This window comes from Urocitellus parryii, chromosome 5 (assembly GCF_045843805.1).
Source record: "Urocitellus parryii isolate mUroPar1 chromosome 5, mUroPar1.hap1, whole genome shotgun sequence".
NCBI lineage: Eukaryota > Metazoa > Chordata > Mammalia > Rodentia > Sciuridae > Urocitellus > Urocitellus parryii.
Genome location: NC_135535.1, coordinates 201,374,774 through 201,400,000, shown reverse-complemented (window position 1 = coordinate 201,400,000; position 25,227 = coordinate 201,374,774). Strand labels below are relative to the sequence as shown.

Below are 25,227 nucleotides of genomic sequence, written 5' to 3'. Positions count from 1 at the left end.
AACATAGCATTCTTGATATTAATCCGTTTTCCTCTATGTATAAGTAGGAATTTTAATCCCTTTTAATTGTTATCATTCTCCTATCGATAAGCATTAGTATTATTTCTGGTTTGGGTTTATTAGAAACAAAACTGCTATTAGTATTTTGTACAATTTATTTTGTGGATACATGTTTTTATTTCTCTTTGGTAAATAACTAGGAATGGACCTGCTGGATATTTGGATAAGTAAATGATTTTGATTTTTTATAAGAAATTAACAACCAATTTGCAAAGTGGTTATACAAATTTACACTTCCATCAGCAACAGAAGAGAGTTCCACTTGAATCCATATCCATCAATATTTGAGGTTGTCAGCCTTTTTAAAACTTAGCTATGTAGTTATGAAGTGGTACCTCATTATAGTTTTAATTTGTATTTTATAAATATCTGTTTAAGTCTTTAGGCTACGTTTTCATTGGGATGTCTTTTTATTGTTTTTCTGTAGGAACTCTTCATATATTAAGGATGATTATACAAGTCCTTTAGGAGATACATGAATGGCAAATATTTTCCTTCAGTCCGTGACTTGTCTTTTTATTTCCATAATGTCTTTTGAAGAACAGAAAATTTTAATTTGGGTGAAATTCAATTTTATCATTTTATTTTAAAGTTTTGATGCTGTGTGTTCCTCTTAAGAAATCTTTACCTATCCCAAAGTACTAAAGATATTCTTCTACATTATCCTCTAGATGATTGATAAACTTAATTTTTAGTGTCTGATCAATTTTGAATTAATTTTCACATGATATGAGGTAAGCATCAAAGTTAATTTTTAAAATACTTTTTGTCATAATTTTTAGGGCTTTCTAATGCCATTGATTTTAATCTTTCCTTTAACCACTAAATTAGCTTGGTATTATTGAAAATAAACTAAACATATACATGGGTCTATTTTTTGACAGTGTTCTGTGTCATTGGCTTATGTACTCTTTTTAAAAATTTTTATATTTATTTTAATTAGTTATACATGAAAGTAGAATGCATTTATGTACTTTGGTATATCATACATAGATGGGATATAATTTCTCATTTTTCTGAGTGTACATGTTGTAGAATCATGGTCATGTGGTCACATATACACATACAGTAATAATGTCTGTTTTATTCTACTATCTTTCCTATCCCCACATCCCCTCTCCTCCCCTCCCATCACTTCCCTCTACCTAATCTTTTTTTTTTTTTTTTTTTTGAGAAAGTGAGAGAGGGGAAAGAGAGAGAGAGAGAGAATTTTTTTAATATTTATTTTTCAGTTCTCAGCGAACACAACATCTTTGTTGGTATGTGGTCCTGAGGATCGAACCCGGGCCGCACGCATGCCAGGCGAGCGCGCTACCGCTGAGCCACATCTCCAGCCCCCCTCTACCTAATCTAAGGTGACACTATTCTTCCCTAGTGCCTCCCGCCTTATTATGAATTAGCATCCACATGTTAGAGAAAACATTCGGCCTTGGGTTTTGTGAGACTGGCTTATTTTGCTTAGCATGATATTCTCCAACTCCAACCATTTACTGTCAAATGCCATAATTTCACTCTTCTTTAAAGCTGAGTAATATGCCATGGAGTATGTATACCACATTTTCTTTATCCATTCATCTATTGAGGGATACCTAGATTGGTTCCATAGTCTAGCTATTGTGAATTAAGCTGCTCTAAACACTGATGTGGCTGCATCTCTACAGTATGCTGATTTTAAATCCTTTGGGTATAAACCAAGGAGTGAGATAGCTGGGTCAAATGGTGTTCCATTCCCAGTTTTCTGAGGAATCTCCATACTGCCTTCCATAATGGTTGCACCAATTTCCAGTCCCACCAGCAATGTATGAGTGTACCTTTTTCTCCACATCCTCGACAACATTTATTGCTGCCTGTATACTTGATGATTGCCATTCTGACAGGAGTGAGATGAAATCTTAGAGGGATATTGATTTGCATTTTTCTAATTGCTAGAGATGTTGAACACTTTTTTATGCATTTGTTGATCAATTGTATTTCTTCTTCTGTGAAGTGTCTGTTCAGTTCCTTAGCCCATTTATTGATTGGGTTATTTGTTTTTTTTTTTTTTTTGGTATTCTTTTTGAGTTCTTTATATGTCCTAGAGATTAATGCTTTATCAGAGGTACATGTGGTAAAGATTTTCTCCCAATCGGTAGGCCCTCTCCTTATATTATTACTTGTTTCCTTTGCTGAGAAGGAACTTTTTCATTTGAATCCATCCCATTTATTGATCCTTAATATTACTTCTTGGGTGTTAGGAGTCTTGTTAAGGAAGTCAGATCCTAGGCCGATGTGGTGAAGATTTGGGCCTATTTTTTCTTCTATTAAGGGCAGGGTCAGAAGAGACAAAGGACATTTCATACTTCTTAAGGGAAGTAATATATAAGGAGGATATAACAATTATAAATATTTATGCCCCAAACAATGGAGCACCTATATACATCAAACAAACCCTTCTCAATTTCAAGAGTCAAATAGGTCACAATACAATAATACTGGGTGACTTTAACACACCTCTCCCACTACTGGACAGATCTTCCAAACAAGAACTAAATAAGGAAACTATAGAACTAATAATAAATACAATCAATAATTTAGACTTAACTATTTCATCCATCAATGAGCAAATATACTTTCTTCTCAGTAGCACATGGCTCCTTCTCTAAAATAGACCATCTTATGCCACAAAGCAACTCTTAGTAAATAAAAAAAAACCCAGAGATAATATTCTGCATTCTATCAAACCTCATCTCTAATATGAGATAACCATATTTATGTGCCAAAACATTCACTGGAGAAAAGACAGCCTATTCAATAAATGGTGCTGGCAAAACTGGAAATCCATATGTAGCAAAATGAAATTAAACCTCTGTCTCTCACCTTGCATAAAAATCAACTCAAAGTGGATCAAATACTTACTTATGTATTCTTAAGCCACAGTGGATTAATTATTACAACTTTATAAGAATTCTTAATATTAGGTAATTTTAGTTACTTCAAAAGAAAGTCCTTTTGAAAGGACTTTGAAAAAGTCTTTCTCAAAATTGTTTGGTTATTCTGAGTCCTTTGGATTTTCATATAAATTTTATAATCAGTTTTTAAAATTTTAAAAAAAATTTTTAAGTAGAATTATATTGAATCTATAATACAATTCAGGGAGAATTAATTCCTTAGCTTTACTGGATCATCTAATTCATGAACATGGTATACACTTCCACTTATTTAAGTCTCCTTTCAGTGATGTTTGATAGTTTTAAAAATATACATTTTCCAATTTCTTGTTAAGTTTATTCCTATAATTCCTAAATTGATGCCACCATAAATATACTTTAAATTGTATTATTTTCTAATTGCCTCTTGCTATTATAAACATACAATTGATTTCTTATATTGACTTTTTTCTTATAATCTTGTAAAATGCGCTTACTTGTTCTAGCATGTTTTGTAGATTTCTTAGGCTTTCCTAAATAAATAACCATAATTCTACAAAAAAATAATTTTATATCTTCCTTGTCACTTTCACTTTCTTGTCTAACTGCATTAAGACCATCATCATAGTATTGAATAGAGACAGTGAGAGATATCTCCTCATGACATTAAAAAAAAAACCTTTCAGTCTTCTATCTTCTATGAAGCTAGCAGCAGGTGCTTCAGAGATGCCCTTTATTTGTATTCCTAGTTTAACAAGAAATTCTATCATGAATAATGTACCTTTTTCTACATCAATGAAGATGATCATATGATTTTTCTCCTTCTATAGTATGGTTAATTATAATAATTGATTTTTAATTTTTTAAATCAACTTTGTATTTCGGGGATAAATTCTAATGTTTTTTTTTAATGTATTGCTGGACTCAACTTGCTAATTTAAAATTTTTGTCTCTGTATTTGAGAAATTTGGTTCATAATTTTCTGTCCTGTCAGATTTTGTTAACAGAATTATTTTATAACTTTATTTGTACGGCCCAACAGAACCAGTTGAGAATCGTTCCCTCCTCTCCCATTTTTAATAAAATGTTGTGCAAGTTTGTTATTATTTCTTCCGTAAACGGTTGATGCATGATACTCATAGGGCCACCTGGGACTGGAGCTTTCTTTCTTCAAAGAGTTTTAATTACAAATTAAATTTCTACCTCATTTTATATCCATTTTGGTGAAGAGTGGTTTGCAAGGAATTTAACCATTTTACTTACATTGCTGAATCTGTTGGCATAAAAATGTTCACAATATTTTCTTATTAACTTTTTAATAGCTTCAGGATCTTTATTTCCTGATATTGGTAATTTGTGTGTTCTTACTCTACTTTCTCTTGATTAGTTTCACTAGGAGTTTATCAATTTTATTAATCTTAAAAAATAATAATAAAGACAACTCTAGTACCAATTTCTCCCTCATGTATCAAATCAGAAGTTCTTTATCTAAAAGTTTGATAATTCCAAACAATTACCATCTAAGTCAGTCCTCCAAATCTAACACCAATTATCTTCGTCTCTAGGTACCCATTATCCTTAAGGTACCTGAAGTGACGGGAACAGGAAATTAGCATATTTTGGAAACTCAATTATCCTCACAATAGTGTGAAATATTGCCATATTTATTTCAAAGATGAGAAAAGTAAAATCTTAGAGAAACCAAGGGATTACTGAAGTCCCCGAAGCTACCTAGATTCACGCTCATATCTCTTAAATTCCAGAGCCTGTGAACGTTCCACTTCACCTCCACCACGAAGTCCCCACAAGCCAACACCTGAGCTTTTCACCAGCAGCCGAGCAGCCCACCTTCAGGAAGGTGCTGTAGCTCATGAAACTGGGCCACACGCAATCCGAGAAAGGAATACCGGACAAGACAAGGCACTCCTCGTCTTTCCACACGGAAGGGTCACATTCCACCAAATGCAATACTCATGCTGACGGAAACACAATGACTCATGGATCCCATCCAGAAGAACGTCCTCTAGATGGAGGATGGCGGTCCAGATGAGCGGCCAAGTCCAGATGACCTGCTGGGTGATGGACGATCCACCCCTCTCCCATTGGGTTTCTCCTCCAAATTGCTCATAGTTCATTTTTAAAAACATGCAGCTTCTAACTTTCACTTCAAAAGTGGGATTGACGAGGATGAGAAAAGTCACTTGCAAGCTCATGATCAGGCTACCTGGATAGAAATCATGCCAGTTTTTTTTATTTAATAATAGATACTCTTAGGATTATGCTTTGTCCTCTAATTTCTAGACATTTCTTTGAAAGGCACTTATTTCTTCTTGATCAAGAAATATTAGGATTTAACTAAACATTTATTTCAGGACCTGTTCTTCTTGAGCATCTTATGAGAAAATGAAAAAAAAACCTCTTCTTTCCATTATCTGTGCTCATCATCTTTAAAGATTAATAAAATCTATTTCAGAGACATCTATTTTAGGAAGAAGAATATGCTGTTCAGTGTCCCTGGATTCTAGTAAAACACTGGACTACATTCATAAACTTATTCCTTATGAACTTGCATTATGAATTTCACCTATCATTCAATGCATATAATAAATTATTCAGTGCTAGAAAACATTTTAAACTCTTGTTTACATCCAAATTTACAGCAGGCAACCATTTCGCTTGTGTTTTCCATCTCATCACTCCACAAGGGAAACAAGACAGATGATAGGAAGAGCATTCTGTGGACCCTGGTCAGCACAGAAGGGTTCTGGGAAGTCTTGGGAACATGAGTCCAAGCTGAACAGATGGGCAGGCAGGATGTGGATTCACTCTCTCTACCTTCTTCTGCCACAGCCCAGCCACATGGGCAGGGTACACAGGATAGGCAGCTGTGAGGTGCTAGATCACCTGGCTCTGCTCCTCCCCTGCCTCAGTCACCTCCAGGAAAGATCCGCTCTGGTCAACACTGGCTTGTACAAGAAGCACCTGAAAAGTCTTGGTGTTAAAAATACTGAATCTAGTTTCCCAGGTATCTAGGGACCACTCCGCTCTGGGACACTATGACATCCTTCCCTTAACTGGTGGCAGTTAGGTCCCAGGTGCTGGTGGAAGACTGGCGGCTCTTCCCACAGCTCAGCCCTACCAAGGTGGCTCATCCCTGCCACTCACACCTGCCAACTCCCCAGACCATGGGTGTGAGGCGACAGAGAGCACCATATTCTTTCTTATCTCCTGTTCCCAGGCATCCAATCCCCAGGACAGACATTTCTTGCAGCTGTCTCTTAAGAAGAAATCGGGTAAGGTTGCCTATCCTGTAATCCCAGCAGCTCTGCAGGCTGAGGCAGGAGGATCACGAGTTCAAAGCCAGCCTCAGCAACTTAACGAGCTCCTAAGCAACTTAGTGAGACCCTGTCTCAAAATAAAAAACAAAAAAGGGCTGGGGATGTGGCTCAGTGGTTAGGCACCCCTGGGTCCAATCCCTGGTACCAAAAAGAGAAAGAATAAAGCGGACAAGAAAGGGCCCTCCAAGTAACCGTTGCAGAATCGGTGGAGATGATGGAAGACAAAGTCGTCTTTTTGCCAACCATCAGGGTTCCGATGCCCAGAATGAAGGCCACATCACGTCACTCTGCAGTGGGTTTTGTGGTGGTCAGTACCACATGGAGCTTTTAGCATTTCATTACAGCAGCACTTGCAGAAGGGAGAGGAGGAGACAGGAGCAAGGAAAGGACCAAACTTCCTGTTGCAAAGTGACTCTTGGCTGAAGCTCACACGGTTCCCCATGCTGGGCAAAAGTCCTCCCCTGGCACCTTTCTGGGGACAGGCAGTCGGCTCCTCCACACTGATCTCAGGGCCAGGTCCAGACCATGGTCCAGATGCATTAGCGGAGGAGCCCGGGACCCAGGCATCCAGCTGCCTTGAACTCTTCAGGACAAACACCCTCACTGTACCCAGGGGCTCCTTTTGCCTCTCTAACAGCTGTCTCCATGGATTATGGGGTTCCCTGAGGGAAGAGATCATGAGTTCATTTCAACTGTAGCCCACCAGCAACTCCATGGAGAAGACTTTTGACTCCTGATGCCAAAGGTCAGGCCGTGGCAGCCATTCATGTCCAGTCCATGCGGGCTGACCTCACTCCAGGAAGCCCAGCCTCTGTGACCCCTGCAGGTGAGCACTAACCTGCACTCCCGAAAAAAATGACCTCCAGCGGACTCCTCACCTCCAAGCCTGAGATCGGCAGGCTCACGAGACCAGGAGGTATCCATCAGCCTAGCCCGAGGGAGGGTCTCTGAAGCTCACACTGGTTTTCGAGAACCTTCTTCACAGCATTCTGGGCTACTTACACGCGCAGCAGGCCCTGATTGAAGAAATGTTTCTCAATTTTTTTTATTCTTGTTTTGAAAAGTTGCGAGATGCTGAGTCTCCAAGGCATATGGATCTGTACTTAGAATGAAATTAATACTGTAGATATGAGCAAAGAAGCACTCCACAAGAACGCATTCTCTCCCGTTCTCACAGCGAAACTCATGCCAAGGCAGACACTGTGAGGAGCATAATCACTACAAACACTTTTCAGCAGGGAAACAAGCTGGGGCTCGGGGCCTGCTCCAGTGCTGCATTGCAAATAAGGCACTTCAGAGACATCCACAGCGACAGTCTCCTCTCCCCTCACTGCCACCAGAACAGGGGCCAGAGTTTCCTGGTCTTTCCCAGAATCAGAGTTTCAGATACCCCTCCATATCAGAATGGGAATAGGAATGATGCCAAATTATCCCGTTTCATCTCCCACCACACCATCAGAGGCAAGGTTGAGAACTCCTGCCCCAGGAGCACCTCCTGTCCCTGAAGCCACAGGCCCAAGATCCCATCACTACAAAGTCACGGAGCCAGGCCAAACTCACATCTCCGTCTGAAAATAATAATTCTCTCTCCATCATCATCAATGTAGAAACAAACTTGAAAACAAGATAATGCAGGGCAATCTAACGATCCTAAAATGACAATCATTATAATTTTATCATTGTATTATAGCAGATATATAATTCCTGGCCCCAGGCTAGGTCTTAAAACGGCACTCTGACATTTAATGAAACGTGATTATGAGAATACAGAGGAAGAGGAAAAACATGAATGTACATGGCGTTTAGGCCAGAAGTGTTGGAGTCTTAAAATGACCTACGTGCTCTGGCCCCTTCTCCATCACCAGCCACCCGTGTCCTGCTCTCCCCTGTGCAGCACAATGACAGGCAGGTACACTGAGTTTCTTCTACCCAGAAATGCTCTCATCTCCTCTTGACCTGGTGTCACCTCCCTCTTCCTGCAGAATTAAATGTCCCAGAGTCCTCTGATTATGTCAGACGCCATTTAATTACTATGCATTATGTATTTGTGCTACTCATATATATCAGGATTATAATTAAATGTCCATTTATGTAATTATTTGTTCAACATCCATTGCTGTCTATCAGGGCTGCCAAGAATTATTGCTTGGGATGTTCATTGCCCAAGGGTGCCCAGCAGAGGAGGGAGACCTGCTCTCTGCTCCCTCTGCCCTGTGCCTTGGGCTCACCTGCTGAGAGCAGGGACAGATGGCAGTTTCCAGAGTGGAGTGGACCAATAAGGATGAGAATTTTGTCTGTATTCACCACTATCGACTCCTGCACTTAACCCAGTCCAGGCACACAGAAGGTATCCAATAAATGCATGTGGTATTCATAATTTATTTTACTAAATAAATGGGTAAAGGAATATGTTTAGAGTTTACACAGCCCTAGGAGTTCTGCCAAAGGTATCGTGACAAAGTGTGAAACATGGCAACTCCCATCTCACGTGTTCTAGAAGCTAAAACCATCCTAACAGCAGAACCCAGCACAGTTCACAGGACGAATCCCTGGGGGAGGAACGGCCACTGCTCAACGGGACCCGCATCCCGACCCCAGTTAGCAAACGCCAGTCATTTTTCTCCTTTTTTGAAAGGAAAATTTCTGAAAGGAAATAGTTGGAATCTTGTTTCATCTAAAAATAGTACCCAGACAAAAATAAATGAAGATTTGACCAAAGGACCATACTGGTGAAGGCCATGAACATGAGCCACATCTTTCACAAGGTCATCGTCACCTTGGGCTGGGGGGCTCGGCTGGGGGATCATGGACATCTAGAGCTCCTCCCGTACAGGGTAAGACACCGGGAGAGCCAGGTCCATCTATCAAACTCTCTCCCTCCTCCCATCCCCCTCCTGTAGAGCTCCTGTGGCCCAGAAAACCCAGGGAGATAGCCTATGGGAGAGAACGACTTGGGCCTGACATCGAATCAACTTGTTGGTAGAAATAATCATAAGGAGGCCCCCAGAGAAACGTCTGCTTATCAGCAACAAGTTGAGGGATGTCAAGGCTGTGGAGTCAGGAAGCTAGCCTGTCTCCAGCCCCCCAGGCCCCACCCAGATCCCACCCCAGGCCGCCAGGTAGAAAGCGCCCTAACTTGCAGGCGCTTGCCTTGCTGAGGCAGCAGGGGGCGCCAGTGTTCACAAGGTTCCTCCAGGGTGCCCAGCCAAGACTCCCAAGGACATCTTTGGCAGGCATCTTTAAATTTTAAACCCCCTTCTAAAGCTGAGCCACCGAAAGTCTTGAAAGAGACCAGAACCTCAGTAAGCAAAGGGATGCCAGCGCTGTCCGGATCCACTACCCTTCTAAGCCAAGCAATGGCAAGGCCTCCTGTTCCCTTACGCTGGTCAGCAGGGGCGCTGGCCAGCTTAGCCTCACAGCTTGGGTTTCTCTCTCTCTAAACAAAGAAGGTGAACCTGGGCATGATGGTGCACATCTGTAATCCCAGCAACTCGGGAGGCTGAGGCAGGAGGATTGCAAGTTCAAGGTCAGCCTCAGCAACTCAGCAAGGCCCTCAGCAACTTAGACCCCATCTCAAAATAAAAAGTAAAAACATTTGAGGATGCATCTTGGTGGTAAACTACTGTTGGGTTCAATCCCTGGAACTAAAAAAATAAAAAAAAGAGAAGTAGCTTTCTAAGAACTGGACATCAGGAGTGAGTTTGGGGTCCTGGACACACATTTATAGCATAAATAAATTACAGTGTAAGAAATGCTTTATTCAATCGGGTCCATAAATCAGGTCAGTCCATTCAATAAATTTCTGGGGCAACTATTATGACCATTCATTGTGCTGGACGCTGGGAACACCTCGGCAATGGACAGTCACAGTCCCCTCATGGAGCTGAGGCCAGTGATGGAAACAGAGAGGAAAAACAATGAATAAACAAGGACAATAACAGACTCAGCTAAGTGCTGTGACAGTCACGAGAGGAAGGTGCAGGGTTTTCAGGGTGGAGTCTCCCTAAGGCCACACCAAGGCTGAGACTCAAGGAGGAGCAGAAGGCAGCACGGAATGTCCCAGATGCCTTCCCTCAAGACGAGACCCTGAGCTGGATCAAGGGCCAGCAGTTGGTTGGGGAGGTGGTCCCAGGAATCCCCAGCAGGAAAGTGAGGCAGGGATGGGAGGAAGCTATCAGAGCTGCCGTGGAGCAAGGTACCAGCATGGGCAGTAGGAGGTCAATCCCACTGAAGGCCTTGGTGAGCCCGTGTGAATACACCCGGGACTCAGCCCATCTCAGGGGCAGGGAGCTGGGGGCTTTATCCACCTCACACACCAGTCACTGTCTGAGGGCTGCTGGGGGGATGGGTTGGGCTTCCATTCCTTGCCACAAACACAGGCAGAGTGAGTCTGCACTATGAGAAGCCCTCAGCCAGAAAGATGCAGGTGCTGATCCCTGGGAATCAGAGCGGTGTGCAGGGGCCGAGGGAATGAAGGCGGCAGGACTCTTACAGCCCCTGGGAGGCAGGGGAGGAAGCAGAGGGCAAAGGCCCAGCAAGGGAAGCATACAGCTGCCTGGTGTTGCAGGAACCGTTAAGAATTAGACTCTGAAGTCAAGGGCTCCAACACCTGATGGTCTAGATATAAATACCAGCTCTGTGACATGCCAGCTGTGTGACTTGGGGACAAATCACTGAACTCTCTGAATCTGGGTTTCCTCATCTGCACAATCTGATTAACAACAGTATTGATCATGGTTTGTTGGGAGGATCCAATGGGACAAGACCTTTGTGGCCCTCAGCACAGCACCCAACACGTCTTGTCTTACATGCACCAAGAGGGATGGCTGCTGGTATTTACTGTAAAGACAACACAGGAAGCAACGCAGGGGAGCAGAGCACGCGCTGCAGACCTGCAGGGGCCTGAGCACGACATTAGTCTGCCATCTGTTGGGTGCACGGGAAGCCACCAAGGAGGGTAACCCAAGGAGGCCTGAAAGGATGATTCCAGAGTGACAGTCTCCAAGGCAGCAAAGACCTTTTCTGCTGCCACATCCCCTGTCCAAGACGGCTGCTGCCACAGGAGGAGGGTGTTGCTTAGCACCAGTGAGCCAAGCTCATTCAGAGAAGGGGACTATGGGACAGTCTCCACTCATGGTATCCACCTTTCCATTTTTTTTTTTTAGCTCTATTGAGGTATAATTGACAAACAAAAATTGTACAAGTTCAAGGTGTATGCTGTAATGGTTTGATTATACATGTGTTATGAAATGATTATCATGATTAAGTTAATATATCCATCATCTCATCTAATTACCTTTTTGGGAAGGCAGGGTGATAATATTTAAAATCTGCTCAGGAAATTTCTAGTCCACAACACATTACTGTTAACAGCAGTCTCCCTGCTGTGTGTTAAATACCCCAGATTTTTTCACCTGAGAACTATCCATTTGTAATGTTGCACCAACATCTCTCCATTTCTTCCAGCCCCTGGAGACCACTGCTCTACTCTCTGCTACTAGGAGCTCAACTCCTTTTAGATCTCATTAGAAGTGAGGTCATGCAGTATTTGACTTTCTGTGTCTTCGTATTTCCCTTAGCATAATGTCCTCCAGGCTCATCCCTGTTGCCAAAAATTACAGAACTTCATTCTATTTGAAGCTGAATAATATATTTGGGTAAACCCAAATCTATTATTTGGATAAACACCAACATACACTTAGATTGTTTCCATCTCTTGGTTGTTGTGAATAATGCTCAGTGGACATGAGGGTGCAGGTATCTCTTCCACATACTGACTCCATTTCCCTTGGATATGGACCTAGAAGTGGGACTGCTGGATTATAAGGTGGTTCAACTTCTAATTTTTAAGGCACCTCCACACTGTTTTCCATAATAACATTCTAACCCATAGTGTGTAAAGATTTCCTTTTCTCTGCATTCTCACCAACATCTGTTATCTCTTATCTCATTGATGACATCCATCCTAGCAGGTGTGTATGGTGATATGTCGCTGTAGTTTTAATTTACTCAAGGATTTGAAGGATTGACACTATGAAAATATCCATTTTACCCAAAGCATGCTGGAGAGACAGTGTGATCCCTATCAAGATTCCAATGGTGTTGTTCAGAGGAATGAATACTAAAGCAATCCTCAACTTCCCATGGAAATACAAACGACCTCGGATGACTAATGCAGTGTTGAGAAGAAGCACAAAGCACGAGGCATCACCATTTCTCATTTCAAATCACATTACAAAACCATAGGAGTCAAAACCCATATGGTGCTGGTGCAAAACAGACAGACCCGTCGAGCAGAACAGAGAGCTTTTAGGACACGTACACACGTACAGTTAACTATTTTTTACAAAGTTTCTGAGAACTCATAATAGGGAAAGGACAGTCTCTTCCATAAGTGGTGGTAGGAAAACTGGGAACAAACTGGGAATCCACACACCACACATAAATGTAAGACTGAAGCCATAAAAACTCCTAGAAGAAAACCCAGGGAAGAAGCTCCTTGACATTGGCACCAGCAATGACCTTTTGGATATGAGGCCGAGATCATAGGGAAGCAAAATAAACCAGTGGCTACCAAAAACTAAAAAGCTTCTGAACAGCAAAGGAAGCAAGAAACAACACAAGGAAAGAGCCCAATGATGGAGAGGACATTTGCAAACCATGTATGTGATGCAAGGTAACATCCGAAATACATAAGGCATTTGTTCAATTCAATAGAAAAAAATAGTAACCCAGTGTAAAAATGGGTGAAGGACCTGAATAGACATCTTTTCCAAGCAGACCTGCAAATGGCCAACAGATACATAAAAAGATGAAAAGACGTCAAAATCACACCGCCTGTGGAAATATAGAATGGTAGCATTGCTGTGGAGACCAGTTGGGCAGCTCCTCAGATTTAAACAGAGTTACCTCACGGTCCTTTGTTCCATCCTATGTGTATACCCAGGAGAATGAAGGCTATGTCCCTCACAAAAAGCTGCACACAGACATTATAGCAGCATTTTCCATCCCTCAGAAGCTGAAAACAACCTAAATGTCCATCAGTTGACTAGTGGATAAATAAGATGTGGCATAAGACCACATTATTACTGAGCAATAAAAACAAATCACTGGCGCAAGCTACAATACAGATAAATCCTGAAAACATAAGAAGACACCTTTGCAATTGAAGGATAAGTAAAGGTTTCTTAGCCAGGACACAGCAACAACCAGAAAGAAAAAGTAGTAAGTTAGGCTCAATCAAAATTAGAAGTGGCTGAAGACACCGGTAAGATGAACAGGCACTAAGATGGGGGAAAAAACATCTATCCAACCAAGATGTGGGAAAACTCCAATTAACCCTAAATACAGCCAAAGAAATTGTAATGGGCAAAGAACCTGAACAGATAATATGCAAATAGAAAGTGTTGTGAAAAGCCAATACGCAAATGACAGGGTACCCAACACCATCATCTATCAGGGAAATGCAAATTAAAACTGCAGTGAGATACCACTTCACACCTACCAAGATGAGTAAAACTAAAAAGACGGATAACATGAAATATTAGTGAAGATATGGAAAACCTGGAATTTCAGAAAACTTTTAACCCAACAATGCCTCTCTCAGATATTTTGCCAGCATAAAATGCAAGTCACATCTACTAAAGGAATTGCTCTCAAATTCACAACTGAAAAGAACTGCAGAAATCCAAATGTGTACCAAGCATGGAATGGATAAACACCGTGTGTGAGATCCATCGCCACAGCTAATATCTCAGCAATAAAAGAGGTTAGTTACTGATACTCCTTAACATGGATGAACTGGAAGACACAAGAGCAGACACTCACAGACACGAAAAGCAAATACTGTGGATTCGATGATGGGAATGGAATGAATGGATAAAGTTAATCTAAAGTTCAGAAAAATAGAAATAAATAAAAGGGAAAAGGAAACAGGGACTATGGTGCTTCCCTCAAGGGATGAGGATTGACTGGAGAGACACAGACAGGAACTGTTTGGGGTTATGGGAATGCCTTCCTCTGTGATGGGACCATGGGTCACACAGAGTGTCCACTGGTCAGGGTTGACTGGCTATGGTTTATGCATGTCAATGTATATTTACCTTAATATTTGATTTTTTAGTTGTAGTTGGACACAATACCTTTATTGTATTTATTTATATGTGGTTCTGAGGATCAAACCCAGGGCCTTGCATGTATGAGGCAAACACTGTACCACTGAGCTACAACCTCAGCCCTAACATGCTATCTTTTTAAAAAAACTGTCATATTAATGAGTGGTGTGGGAAATGGGAAAATAAAACAGGAAAGAAGAAGAGCAGAGTGTTGCACCTGGGGATGCAGATTCATTGCGCATTCCATTTCTTTTAAATGTTCAAAATATTTTATAATAAAAAAGCTGGACATTGGGCTTTAATTATAATCTTTGATCTGACCCCAATCTTTTTTTTTTTTCAAAGAAAAAAAGAGAGAACTAATTCTTCGATGTGGAGTATGCTGAATGAATTAAACAGTACCCATTTCTTAAAAGAGTCTATTTATTCAGACCAGGAACTTGGAGAGTAGATGAATTTAACATATGAATTACTCATTTCTTCCATATATCAACCCAATGCCCTAGAGCAAGGTGTCTCAGCTGGACCCTATTGGCATGTTGAGCTGCGTAACTGTCGCGGAGCTGAGCACCCCTGACCTCTAGGCAGCAGATGCCAACGGCACCGCCTTCCCAAAATACATACATACATACACACACACACACACACACACACACACATGCAATAACATCAAATGTTTCCAGACATTGCTAAATGTCCCCAGGGGGCAAAATTGCCCAGTTAAGAGCCACTATCCTAGAATATACATTGTCAATCAGAAGATAGCTCCTGCTCCTGGGGGGATGAAAATTGGTTCTTAAGGAGATGAAATAAATCGTAGCTATTACAATCATCTGGAAGGGAAAAATAAAAACTATCATTAGAGGAAAGACGGTGAGGAGCTCTTGCCAAGTCTGCTGACGTCCCTCCATGTGACTTCGAACCTGAGGGCTTTTATTTTTAAGTATATTAACAGATATACAATAAATGGATGGCATTCAAGTCTCATGGGAGTTAGAGGGGCAAGTCTAACCACTTTGGGGGGAGGGGGGGTTCAGGGGAGTGGTAATGAAAAGCAGGCTGTGAACATGCCCTGCAGAGAGGGCTCCTTCTGTACCCCTCATCCCAGAACCTCTGCAATTGCCTTGGAAGCTTGAGACGTAGGATGATAAAAAAATAATTAGGAAGAAAAACTATGAAGGACTCTTGCCAAGTTCACTGAGGTCCCTTGATCAGGAAGCTTTCCTTTTAAGTCACAAGAGAAGCCACAAGAGGTGAGTTGATCTCAGACAAATGGCCACCAGCTCATCAGGTTGAACCTGTGGTCTGTGCAGCCCGGGCCGTTCACACAATGCTAAGAGGAGAGGAGTTCCCAAGCTCCCTGTCTACCAGCAAAACCCCTTGAGAGCAATTTCATTTTGTAAAATGATCAAAACAAATGACCCTTGCAGTCTTCCCTGCTCTCCTGGTTCCTTTTTCTTTATGCAGAAGTCTGCGGGGCCACTCTAAGACGCAGCTGGTTTATGACACTGAATATTCATGCTTGATGGAGTTAGACCTGGCAGAGATGATATCTTGGGATCATTTCCCAATTCATACTTAAAAGCTACTTAGATTCCTTCAGCAAAAGCAAACTCCCAGACACTCAGCCTGCAAAGACCCCTCCGCACGTGTGCGTTTCTCAAGGACCCTGCTAACAAACGCAACACAGAGCAAATGCTTCTTCTACAATGAGGTCGCCAGAGTTCCACGGCCGCATTTCTGACTTTAAAGTGAGAAGGGACAGAAGGAGCAGCAGTGTGATGTCTAACTCTACTTAGTGTAGCCATGATGGCTGCTTGTTTGCTCAAACACCAGTCCAGATGTTGCTGTGGAAGTATTTTGCAGAGTGATGACTACATAAAGCAGACTAGCCTCCATAATGTAAGTGGGCCTCATCCAATCAGCTGAAGGCCTCAATCGTGAAGAGTGAGATTTCCTACATCAGGAAGAATTCTACCTCTAGACTGGCAGCTAGGAGCCCTATCTGGTTTCCAGCCTGCTGGTCTCAACTGGGGCTCTAGGCTTTAACATCAATTCTTACCTGAATGCCCCGTCTGCCAGCTTATCCTGAAGAACTCAGACCTGCCAGGCCCCACAGTCCATGAGCCAATTCCTTAAAATAAGTCTCTCATTACCTGGATAGGTAGATACAGAGAAAGAGATGCGCAACCTATTGGTTCTGCTTCTCAGGAACATAAATTCCATCTGATGGCACTGGAACTCCACAGCACACCATGTGAAGATGGGAAGCAAGTGGCCCAGGGGCTTCTGACTTGCACGGCTACAGACAGTCAGTCTTTGATCCCGCTGAGGATGGTGCTGAGGAGGAGCAAGGCAGTCCTTCACTCCACAGGGCCCTGCAAAGCCTTGGCGCTGGAGGCATCTGGTCCTGGGGAAGGCAAGGGTGGTGGGGCAGAGATGGGTCTGGAAACAGAGGTTAAGCAGAAAGTCCCTATAAACAGAAGCTAAACTCCCCAGGTCCCAGCCATGTCCTGCAGAACTAGGAAACCACCCCTGCCCACTCTTGAAGAAGATTTAAGGCTTTAATCATCCAAGGCTCTGAACTTGGGAAGGAATAAGAGACAGGTGAAGGCCTAGTCCAACAGCAAGATGGAAAACAAGGAGAGCATGCGAAAGTCCCCAAGGTGGGCCAACCTGTGGGCACCCGCTGGGCCTGGGACCAAAGAGCCTCAGGGTAAAAGTCAGATGCTAACCCTCAGGAACCAGCAAGCCAGTGGACCCCACTTACCCAGCTCTACCCAGTTATCTGAGCAACTAGACCTTTAATAAGAACAGTCAAGGACACCATATGTTTAACACACAAACAGAAGGCAGGGAGCAGGTGCAACCTGCAAGCAGAGAGGTAAAAGATATCGAGTCCGTGGGGAAAAAAAGAACAAGCTATTGATTTTTTTTTTTCAAATCAGAGTTCAAGAAAGAGTTCTTGGAAATTAAAAATATAAAAATCAAAATGATGATTCTGTAGAACGGTTAGTAGATACAATTATTTAAATCTCTGAGAGATGAACAAAAATGACATAAATCATAGGAAAGAAAAGATAATAAAAAGATTAAGAGTCCAGGAGATTCAACATCTGCTTAAGACAGTTCCAAAGATGAAACAGGGACCACAGAGGAACAAGTAATGAAATTCCAGCTTAAAAGGACTCGTGGAGTGACCAGGACAATAAAGACAATAAAAGAAGCCCAGTAAGGCACATCTTCAGGAAATTCAGATGACCAGAGACAGAGAAAATATCCTAGGAGGTCCCAGGAAAAAAAATAGAGTAAAATGAGGAAAGCAACACCCTCAGACCTGTCTTAGGCATGCTCTGGACTGGAGTCCTGCGTGGAAATGATTTGCAGCTTAAAATTCTATACACAGTCACAACCAGAATTAAGACGCTTCAGACATAATAAAAACCTCAAAACATGAAACCCACCTGTACTCTTTGGTGGGAAACTCTAAGAGACAGTGCTTTTCCCCCTGGAGGCTGCCCTGCCCCTTGACAGACATTCCCAGACTCTCTGAGCAGCGCTGTAGAGCTAGGGTCCTCCTCACCCGCAAGGAGGACATGGGCCATGATCATCCTGGTCCCCTCCCAAGTGCTGAGCCCAGGGCCTACTAAACGGTAAGGGCTCAGCAGGGGGCAACTGAACCTCTGTCAGCCCTTCCTACCTCCCCAGCCCTTTAAAGAATACACCTGCCAGCAACAATGGCCCCCCTTTATACTGAAATAGAGTTGTTCAGAATTGAAGCATCTACGTGCACAGTCTGAAGGTGCTGGTCTTGTTTAGTAATGCTTTTTATTTTTTATTTTTATTTTAGAATTTTTTGATATTTATTTATTTATTTATCATAGAATTTTTTTGATTTTTTTTTTTTTTTTTTTTGGTTTTCGACGGACACAACATCTTTGTTTATATGTGGTGCTGAGGATCGAACCTGGGCCGCACGCATAACGCTACCGCTTGAGCCACATCCCCAGCCCAGTAATGCTTTTTAATACTACAGGTTGCAGCGTGTGTCAGGTGCAAGGATGGTGAGCTAGTATTATAAATAGATATTGTCATTTTTGTGGACCACGTCTCTTTTGCAACCACTTAACTCTGTCCCTCTAAAGTGAAAGCAGCCCCAGACAGTATGTAAATGAACGGGCATTTCTGTGTTCCAATAAAACTTGATCTGCAAAGCCGAGCAGCTGGTGGCTTGGCCTGCCTGCTGGCGTGGGCCATCCCTGGACAACGGCGTGGCTTCACTCATTCCCACCCCTTCCACAGGAAAGAAGCTTCTCAACAGCTTGACTTGGCGTTAATCACTTGTTTTACTGTGTTTTCTCTCTCCCCTCTATTCTCTTGAATCACTACCCAATCAAAAATTGAGATTGTGCTACGAGACTCGATTCCCTTTGCAGAACATTCCAGCATTCAGCCCCCTGGAGAGAGTCCACTCTCTGTCTCCTCTTCAACCCAAAGCTTCTCCCAGGCCTGCAGGATACCACCTGCTCTTGAAACTGTGGTCTCTGCGTGTCTAATCAAGGGGGATTAGGCTGCCTTGCTGAGCGAGTCCCTCTGAGAGTCCCCCACTGCAGGGACATGCTACGCTGTGTGCTCAGGGTTTACTTTGTGAGCTCTTCAGCTGCAGTTGTTTGGTTGCTCATTAAGAACAAGATCCTTTGTCTCCAAAAGAAATCAGTGTTTGTTCTTCAGCCCAGAGGAAACCACCCTTCTACAGGATGTTATGAGGGCAAGGCCTATAATCCTGTGGCCAATTATCTCTGAAGACAGCAGGAGCAAAACCACGCCTGGTCCAGGGGTTAGATCTCCATCCCACATCCCAGAAGTTTCTGCCAATCAAGCCTAGAAAATTGATTTTTTCTTTTTAAGGGAGAGGGAGTATTTGTAACAAAATAAAGGTCCACTGAGGTCATCCTCTCTGAGGAGCAAAAGTCACCCCAGTCACGAGCCTTCCTATTAGCTACAATAAGAAATCCAGAAAATAGCCCTGATGGTTTTTTGACTGGAGAGGGCAGGTCCCTTCAAGCCAATCCCAAGCCCTGTCATCAAAAGGGGAAAGAGATACATGGAAATACCCCCATGAAAGTCTAGAGGCTGTGGAGGATTCCGCCTGCTGACTAGACAAATCTATAACATTCTAAGTGATATCTGCAGCAAAAGATAATAATAGCACCTTCCAAAACGCTTGTCCAGCACAGACCAACCTCAGTCACACATTCAACAAGCGGCCAACGGGCAGCCTGTGAGAAAGGCTTCCTGGTGGTCAGAGGGAGAGGGTGAGTCTAAAGGAAACAGCTTTGTGGTGCCAGCCGTCTGCCTGCCTGAGGCCTTCAGGTGAGAGCTATTTGCTCCCCAAGTTCAAGTGCAACAGCAGACACTGAACTCTGCCTCCGTCCTTAGTCAACCATTTGAAAAGTCAGAATTAAGATTTTCCTATCTTAGGAAAGGGTTCCGCTACTTAGTGCTCTTAATCTTTAAAGCCCCCTTAAAACAGCACCAAGCTGTTGGGGGGATGAATTATATCCCCCAAAACAATACAAAAGAACGACACAGGACTTGAGTGAGGCACAGAGAGAGAGCAGAAAGAGCCGGCCCCAGGTGAAGACAATTCCAGGTCCCCAGAGCAACGCAAGCTTGGGAATTCCTGAGGGCAAGGATGCCACGGCTCACAGCAGGGAGCCTCCAGCTGACACCCCAGACCCTTGTGCTTCACAGAGTAAAAGCGACTTCGGAAGGAAGCACTTCCAGGTGTGTTTCCTTCCTCGAGTGGCAGGAGGCCTGAGGCCTGGAAGAACCTGAGGCCCACATTCTCATGCATCGTGCTGCTCCTGACACAGGGACCTGTTTTGAAGCAGCATATGCATCGACATCCCTCCCTCAATCCCCTGCCCGTCCCTAAAGCCAATTCCTTTGTGCTGATTAAGTGTCTGATCTGAGTCTCTATGTTCATCTCCCAGGGCTGCAGCAATGGGCGACCTTGACAGGGAGGCGAACACAGCTCACACTCCTTCTCTCACACTCCTGGAGACCAGGGGTCCACCACCGAGTTGCCAGCAGGGCCACGCTCCCTCTGAAGGCTCTGGGAGGAACCTCTTCCAGCTGTGGTGGCTCCACGTGTTCAGGGCTGGTGACTACAGTACTCCAACCTGCCTGTGTCTCCACTGGGCCTCCTCCTCTGTGTGTCTGTCTCACATCTCCCCCATGCCTGTCACCTATGTCAAAAATGATCGCATCTCAAGATCCCTACTGTAATTACATCTGCACAGACCCTTCCCCCCCTTTCTGGAATGTAAACAGTAATTTTTAAATAATAAAAATACACATAGTAAAATGACTACTACCGTCAGACAAGGTACCATATCCATCTTCTCACATGATCACCTTGTGTGGGGGGTGGGGAGATTCTGAAATTACTCTCTTGGCAAATTTCCACTATAGAATACACTATTATTAACTAAGTGCCTTTTTCTAGAGGTTCCAGGGACTAGGACTTGGGCCTGCCTTTTGGGGGCCAGTATGCAACCCACCACGGTCTTCAACAAACCAAAAGACAAAATGAGTTTTTAGGTAGACTTATAAGAACTATAAATACTTCATTGTATTAAACTGCCAAAAGGCCCAAGACACTAGATCAAGAGAGGTTGTCATCCTTGGACAAGTTACTAGGTCTGTCTGAGCCTCAGTGTCCTTGTAAGTTAAGTGGGAACAACCCCAGCCTGGCATATTGGGGTTCAGGTTGACAGCGATTCATTTTGAGTACCTGGCACCCCAATCTTGTTGACAGACCCTCAACTCCAATGGCTCTGGGCAAAACATCCACAGCCAGTCACGGGATAAAGCATTCCATTAATTCTCAAATGTCTCAATCCAGCCACTAGTAGGATTTGTCTTAGGTACAGAATTTAGGAAAAAAAGAAAAGGAAAGATTAAGATGAGACAAGCCCAGGTGAGCAATGATAAGACCTGCAGGAGTCAAGGACTTGGCATCATGGCCCATCCCAGGCTGTCAGTCACCTGTTGCCATAGTTCCCCTCCAATTATCCCAAGAATCGCCAGCTTACTACACAGCCTGCCACTGCCTATGGACATGCCACGGCAGGGGCTCATCTTATTCAAGGCATGGGCTGCATCTTGTTTCTGTCTGTATCCCCAACACCTGGCGTGGTGCCCGGTATCCAAGTCATTTAATAAACATTGATAAAATGAATGAAGACATGAGCCAGGATATTCTGGAAACTTCATCTCTGACAATAAATAACAATAGGGAGAGCCACTGCTTATTTGAACTCATGATTCTAAGTGCTTTACAATTACTGAGTGGACCAAATAAGACAATGGACCTACACATTCTGGCACGGCAGGTGCTCTGAAATGCAAGTGGTGGTTGTTGCTCATTGACAGACAGCGGAGGCATTCTCATTCCCACTTCATGCAGCAGGAGCCGAGGCCCTGAGCTAATATCTGGCAGCCAGGATTGGGCACAATTCAAAGACCTGTGTCCCTTCTACACAATGATGCCCCAGCCTCGTTTTCTTCAGCCTTTGCTGTGATGCCGACCCCAGCTCATGTACCTAAAGATGAACTATACATCAGTGTGAGTGTGTGTGTGTGAGCGTACATGCATGTGTGCATGAATCTGCGTATGCATTGTGTATATATGTACACAGATATCTGAAATACACACAATTGAAGACATAAATCAGGCAGAACACTAAGTTGAGCAATATCAGGTCCCAGGGAACATGGCAAATTCCCACATGCCATCAAGGTTAAAGCGTCACACATCACACTCTGCTGAGCTCAGGAAACAACACGTAGAGTGTTGGTAAACCCCAGAGCCTTGTCTCCAGGCTAATTACTTCCTGTTGAGCATCCTGTTTCTAAGCCAACCACCCTACAGCAAAGAAAAATGAACGGTGCTTAACATGCACACACTAATGCTCTTCTCTCCACCTAAGCTCCCCAAGAAAGTGACCAGGAACGTGCCCATGGGAACTGAAGTGTGTCCCCACCATGAACTTACAAGAGGAGTGGATGCTGGGGAAGCTTTTGCGGCCCTCGGACACCAGGTCAGGGTCACCCGTGCAGTGCATTTCCGAGTTCATCACTCCATCTGGAAAGCAGCGGTAAAAGAAATCGGGGCGAGGTCTACAAAAGACACCATGGACATTTTCAATATAAAATGCTGCCATCACAATGAGCCCCAAGCTGAGCCCACCTCCCCGCGGCCCGGCCCCTTCCTCGAGCCCCCTCTGCTGGCAACACCGCAGTTTTCCCCCAGAGCACTCTGCACATGCGGGTCTGGGGGAAGCCCAGGCTTCTGGGTCAGAAAGACCTAAGTTGTAATGCTCGCTTGCCACTTACTAGTCTGTAACCTATGGAAAGTCACTCAGCCTCTCCCAGCCTCCGTTTCCACAGCTGTCAAAGGGGGAAGTCAATACTCAGCCAAAGGCAAGGTCCCGGCACTAAATGGCATGACTTATAGGAAGCACCTAAGCACAGCTCCAGAGCCATAAAAGGTACTGCCTGCCTCAATTCACTGCTCTGCCAATCCATAGGCTGCTCCCAGGACCCCAGGCTATTCATATAAAAATCTGCCCTGAATTTCAGTATCCAATTGCCTTTCCTCAAAGAGCAGGTCCCCCTTGACCCAAGAAGACCTGAAAGCTCAGCTCCATGATGCAGAAAACTCTGAAGCCCACGCTGGCTTCTCTGGTCTAAGGCACAGGAGAGAAGGCTCTAGCAGGGAGAGGGGTACCCTGGCCCCGAAGCCAGAACCACAGTTAATATCTGATGAACACATACTGGGCGCCAGACTCCATGCTAGGCACTGCGTGAGCCTCACACCATGGGACTTCTTACAGTTTAGATCCAGAATGCCCCCAAAACTCCTGTCCTGAAGACTTGGTCCCCAGTGCAGCTATATTCAGAGGCAGGGCTTTGGGGAAAGGACTGGATCATGAGGGCTCTGACATTATTAGTGGATTAATCCATTGATGACTTCATAGTTAAATGGATGATTGGGAGGCTGGACCTCATTGAAGGGAGTGGGTCCTTGGGAACATGCCCCTGGGAACTCTATCTTGTCCCCAGCCCCTTCCTCTTTCTCCTTTCTTCCTAGCCACCTTGAAGTGAGTGGCTTTCCTCCACCCGGCCCTTTCACCATGAGGATCTGCCTCCTCTCAGACCCAGGGACAGAGCCAGCCAATCACAGATCAAAACTTCTGAAAATAGTGATCCAAAATCCATCTTTCCTTCTTTAAGTTATTTTTCTCAGGTATTTTGTCCGGACTACATAAAACTAACCCATGACTCTTGGGAGAACACTGAGGCAAAAACCTGGGGCTTTCTTCATTTTACAGTTGCCAAAAATGAAGGCTTAGGAAGATTTACACTCCTTCCTAAGGTCACTCGCAACCTGTAAGTGGCAAAGCAAGCCCTGAACCCAGCAACGGAATTCTCATGCCTACACATCCCCCATGCTTGACTGCCTCACTCAGGTGAGGATGCTCAGCAGGGGGTGTGATGGTCTCTTGCATCACAGTAATCTAACTGTCATTTGGTGGCTCTCTACCATGGGTGAGACTCGGCCAATGCTGCAAACACAGCACCCTTTTCCTGGGCATACCAGGTCACAGTTATTGTACACCGAATGTTGATCCTTACATCTCAATAATCCATCAGTGCTGCTGGTCTTTTCCCTACATGGCCAGTGTTTCTCCAGGGTGGCTGTCTACCTACTGAACCAGAACCTCAGTGGATGTGGCCTGAGAAACAGTATTTTATCAGGGCCGTAAAGGAACTCTAAGCACAGGGGGTGGGAGGAACTGCAGGACCAGGCCAAGCACTGCTCAGTTTTATCCATCTTCTACCCCTCAATGCCTGACCAGCATAATTATTAAATGCTGTGGTGGGGAAAGGGGACCTAACTTATCCAAGGCCATCAATTCATCAGGGTCCAGACCAGGACTTGAATTTGGGCCTTTGGTTTGCTAAATCTCTGCAGAGACTAGCTCCTTCACCAGAGTAGTCAGACAAGGAAAGATAATATAGAACAGAAAGCAGGTCTTAGGGGCAGTAGAGAAATGTGCCCTAAACCAAATCTCAATGCCAAACTACATCTCATTGTGCAGAGAACAATAACTAACCTTTTTTATTTATCAAAGGACAAAACTGATATGAGAAGAGGTATCTGGTGAGGCCCTGGGATAGCAGTAGATGGTTCTTGAAATGCCAGTGGCAGGCTGTGACTCATAAGAAAGTATGGTCAGTGGACAGTTCCTTACTGTTGATCTGTTCTATAAAATAGCAAGTTTGCAATTCTAAGGAGAGAAAAGACCTATGCTGATGATAAAAAAGCCCAGAATGGCAACGACTCAGGGGAAAACTAGAATCTGTCCTGTGTAGTGTCCTGTGGCCATGGTTCCTGTATGGTTGACCTGGACAGTCTAAGTCACCATTTGTTTCTTTTTGGAACTTACCTTCCCACTATTAATTTAATAGTGTTTGTGCAGACTCCATTCAAAGCAAGAGCCAAGGACACCGCTACAAAACAAAACCAACAGACAGAAAAATAACCAGCTGGCTCTCAAATCAAAATCATCACCATCACCACCATCACCACCATCACCACCATCATCATCACCATCACCATCATCATCATCATCACCACCACCATCAGCATCATCACCTCATTATCATCACCACCACCATCAATACCATCATCATCATCACCATCAATATTATTATCACCATCATCGTCCCCACCAC

The 25,227-nt window shown here is 43.7% G+C and overlaps 1 protein-coding gene across 1 annotated transcript in view; it reads right to left on the bottom strand.

Annotated features, from left to right (window-relative positions):
- Window positions 1–22,562, bottom strand: part of Plpp4 (phospholipid phosphatase 4) — a 55,504-nt gene extending 32,942 nt beyond the window's left edge. Inside the window, exon 1 of the mRNA XM_026384262.2 lies at window positions 22,481–22,562. Within this exon, the coding sequence (XP_026240047.2) occupies window positions 22,481–22,562 (82 nt within the window). The remainder of the gene's footprint in view (window positions 1–22,480) is intronic.
- Between the last annotated feature and the right edge of the window lie 2,665 nt (window positions 22,563–25,227).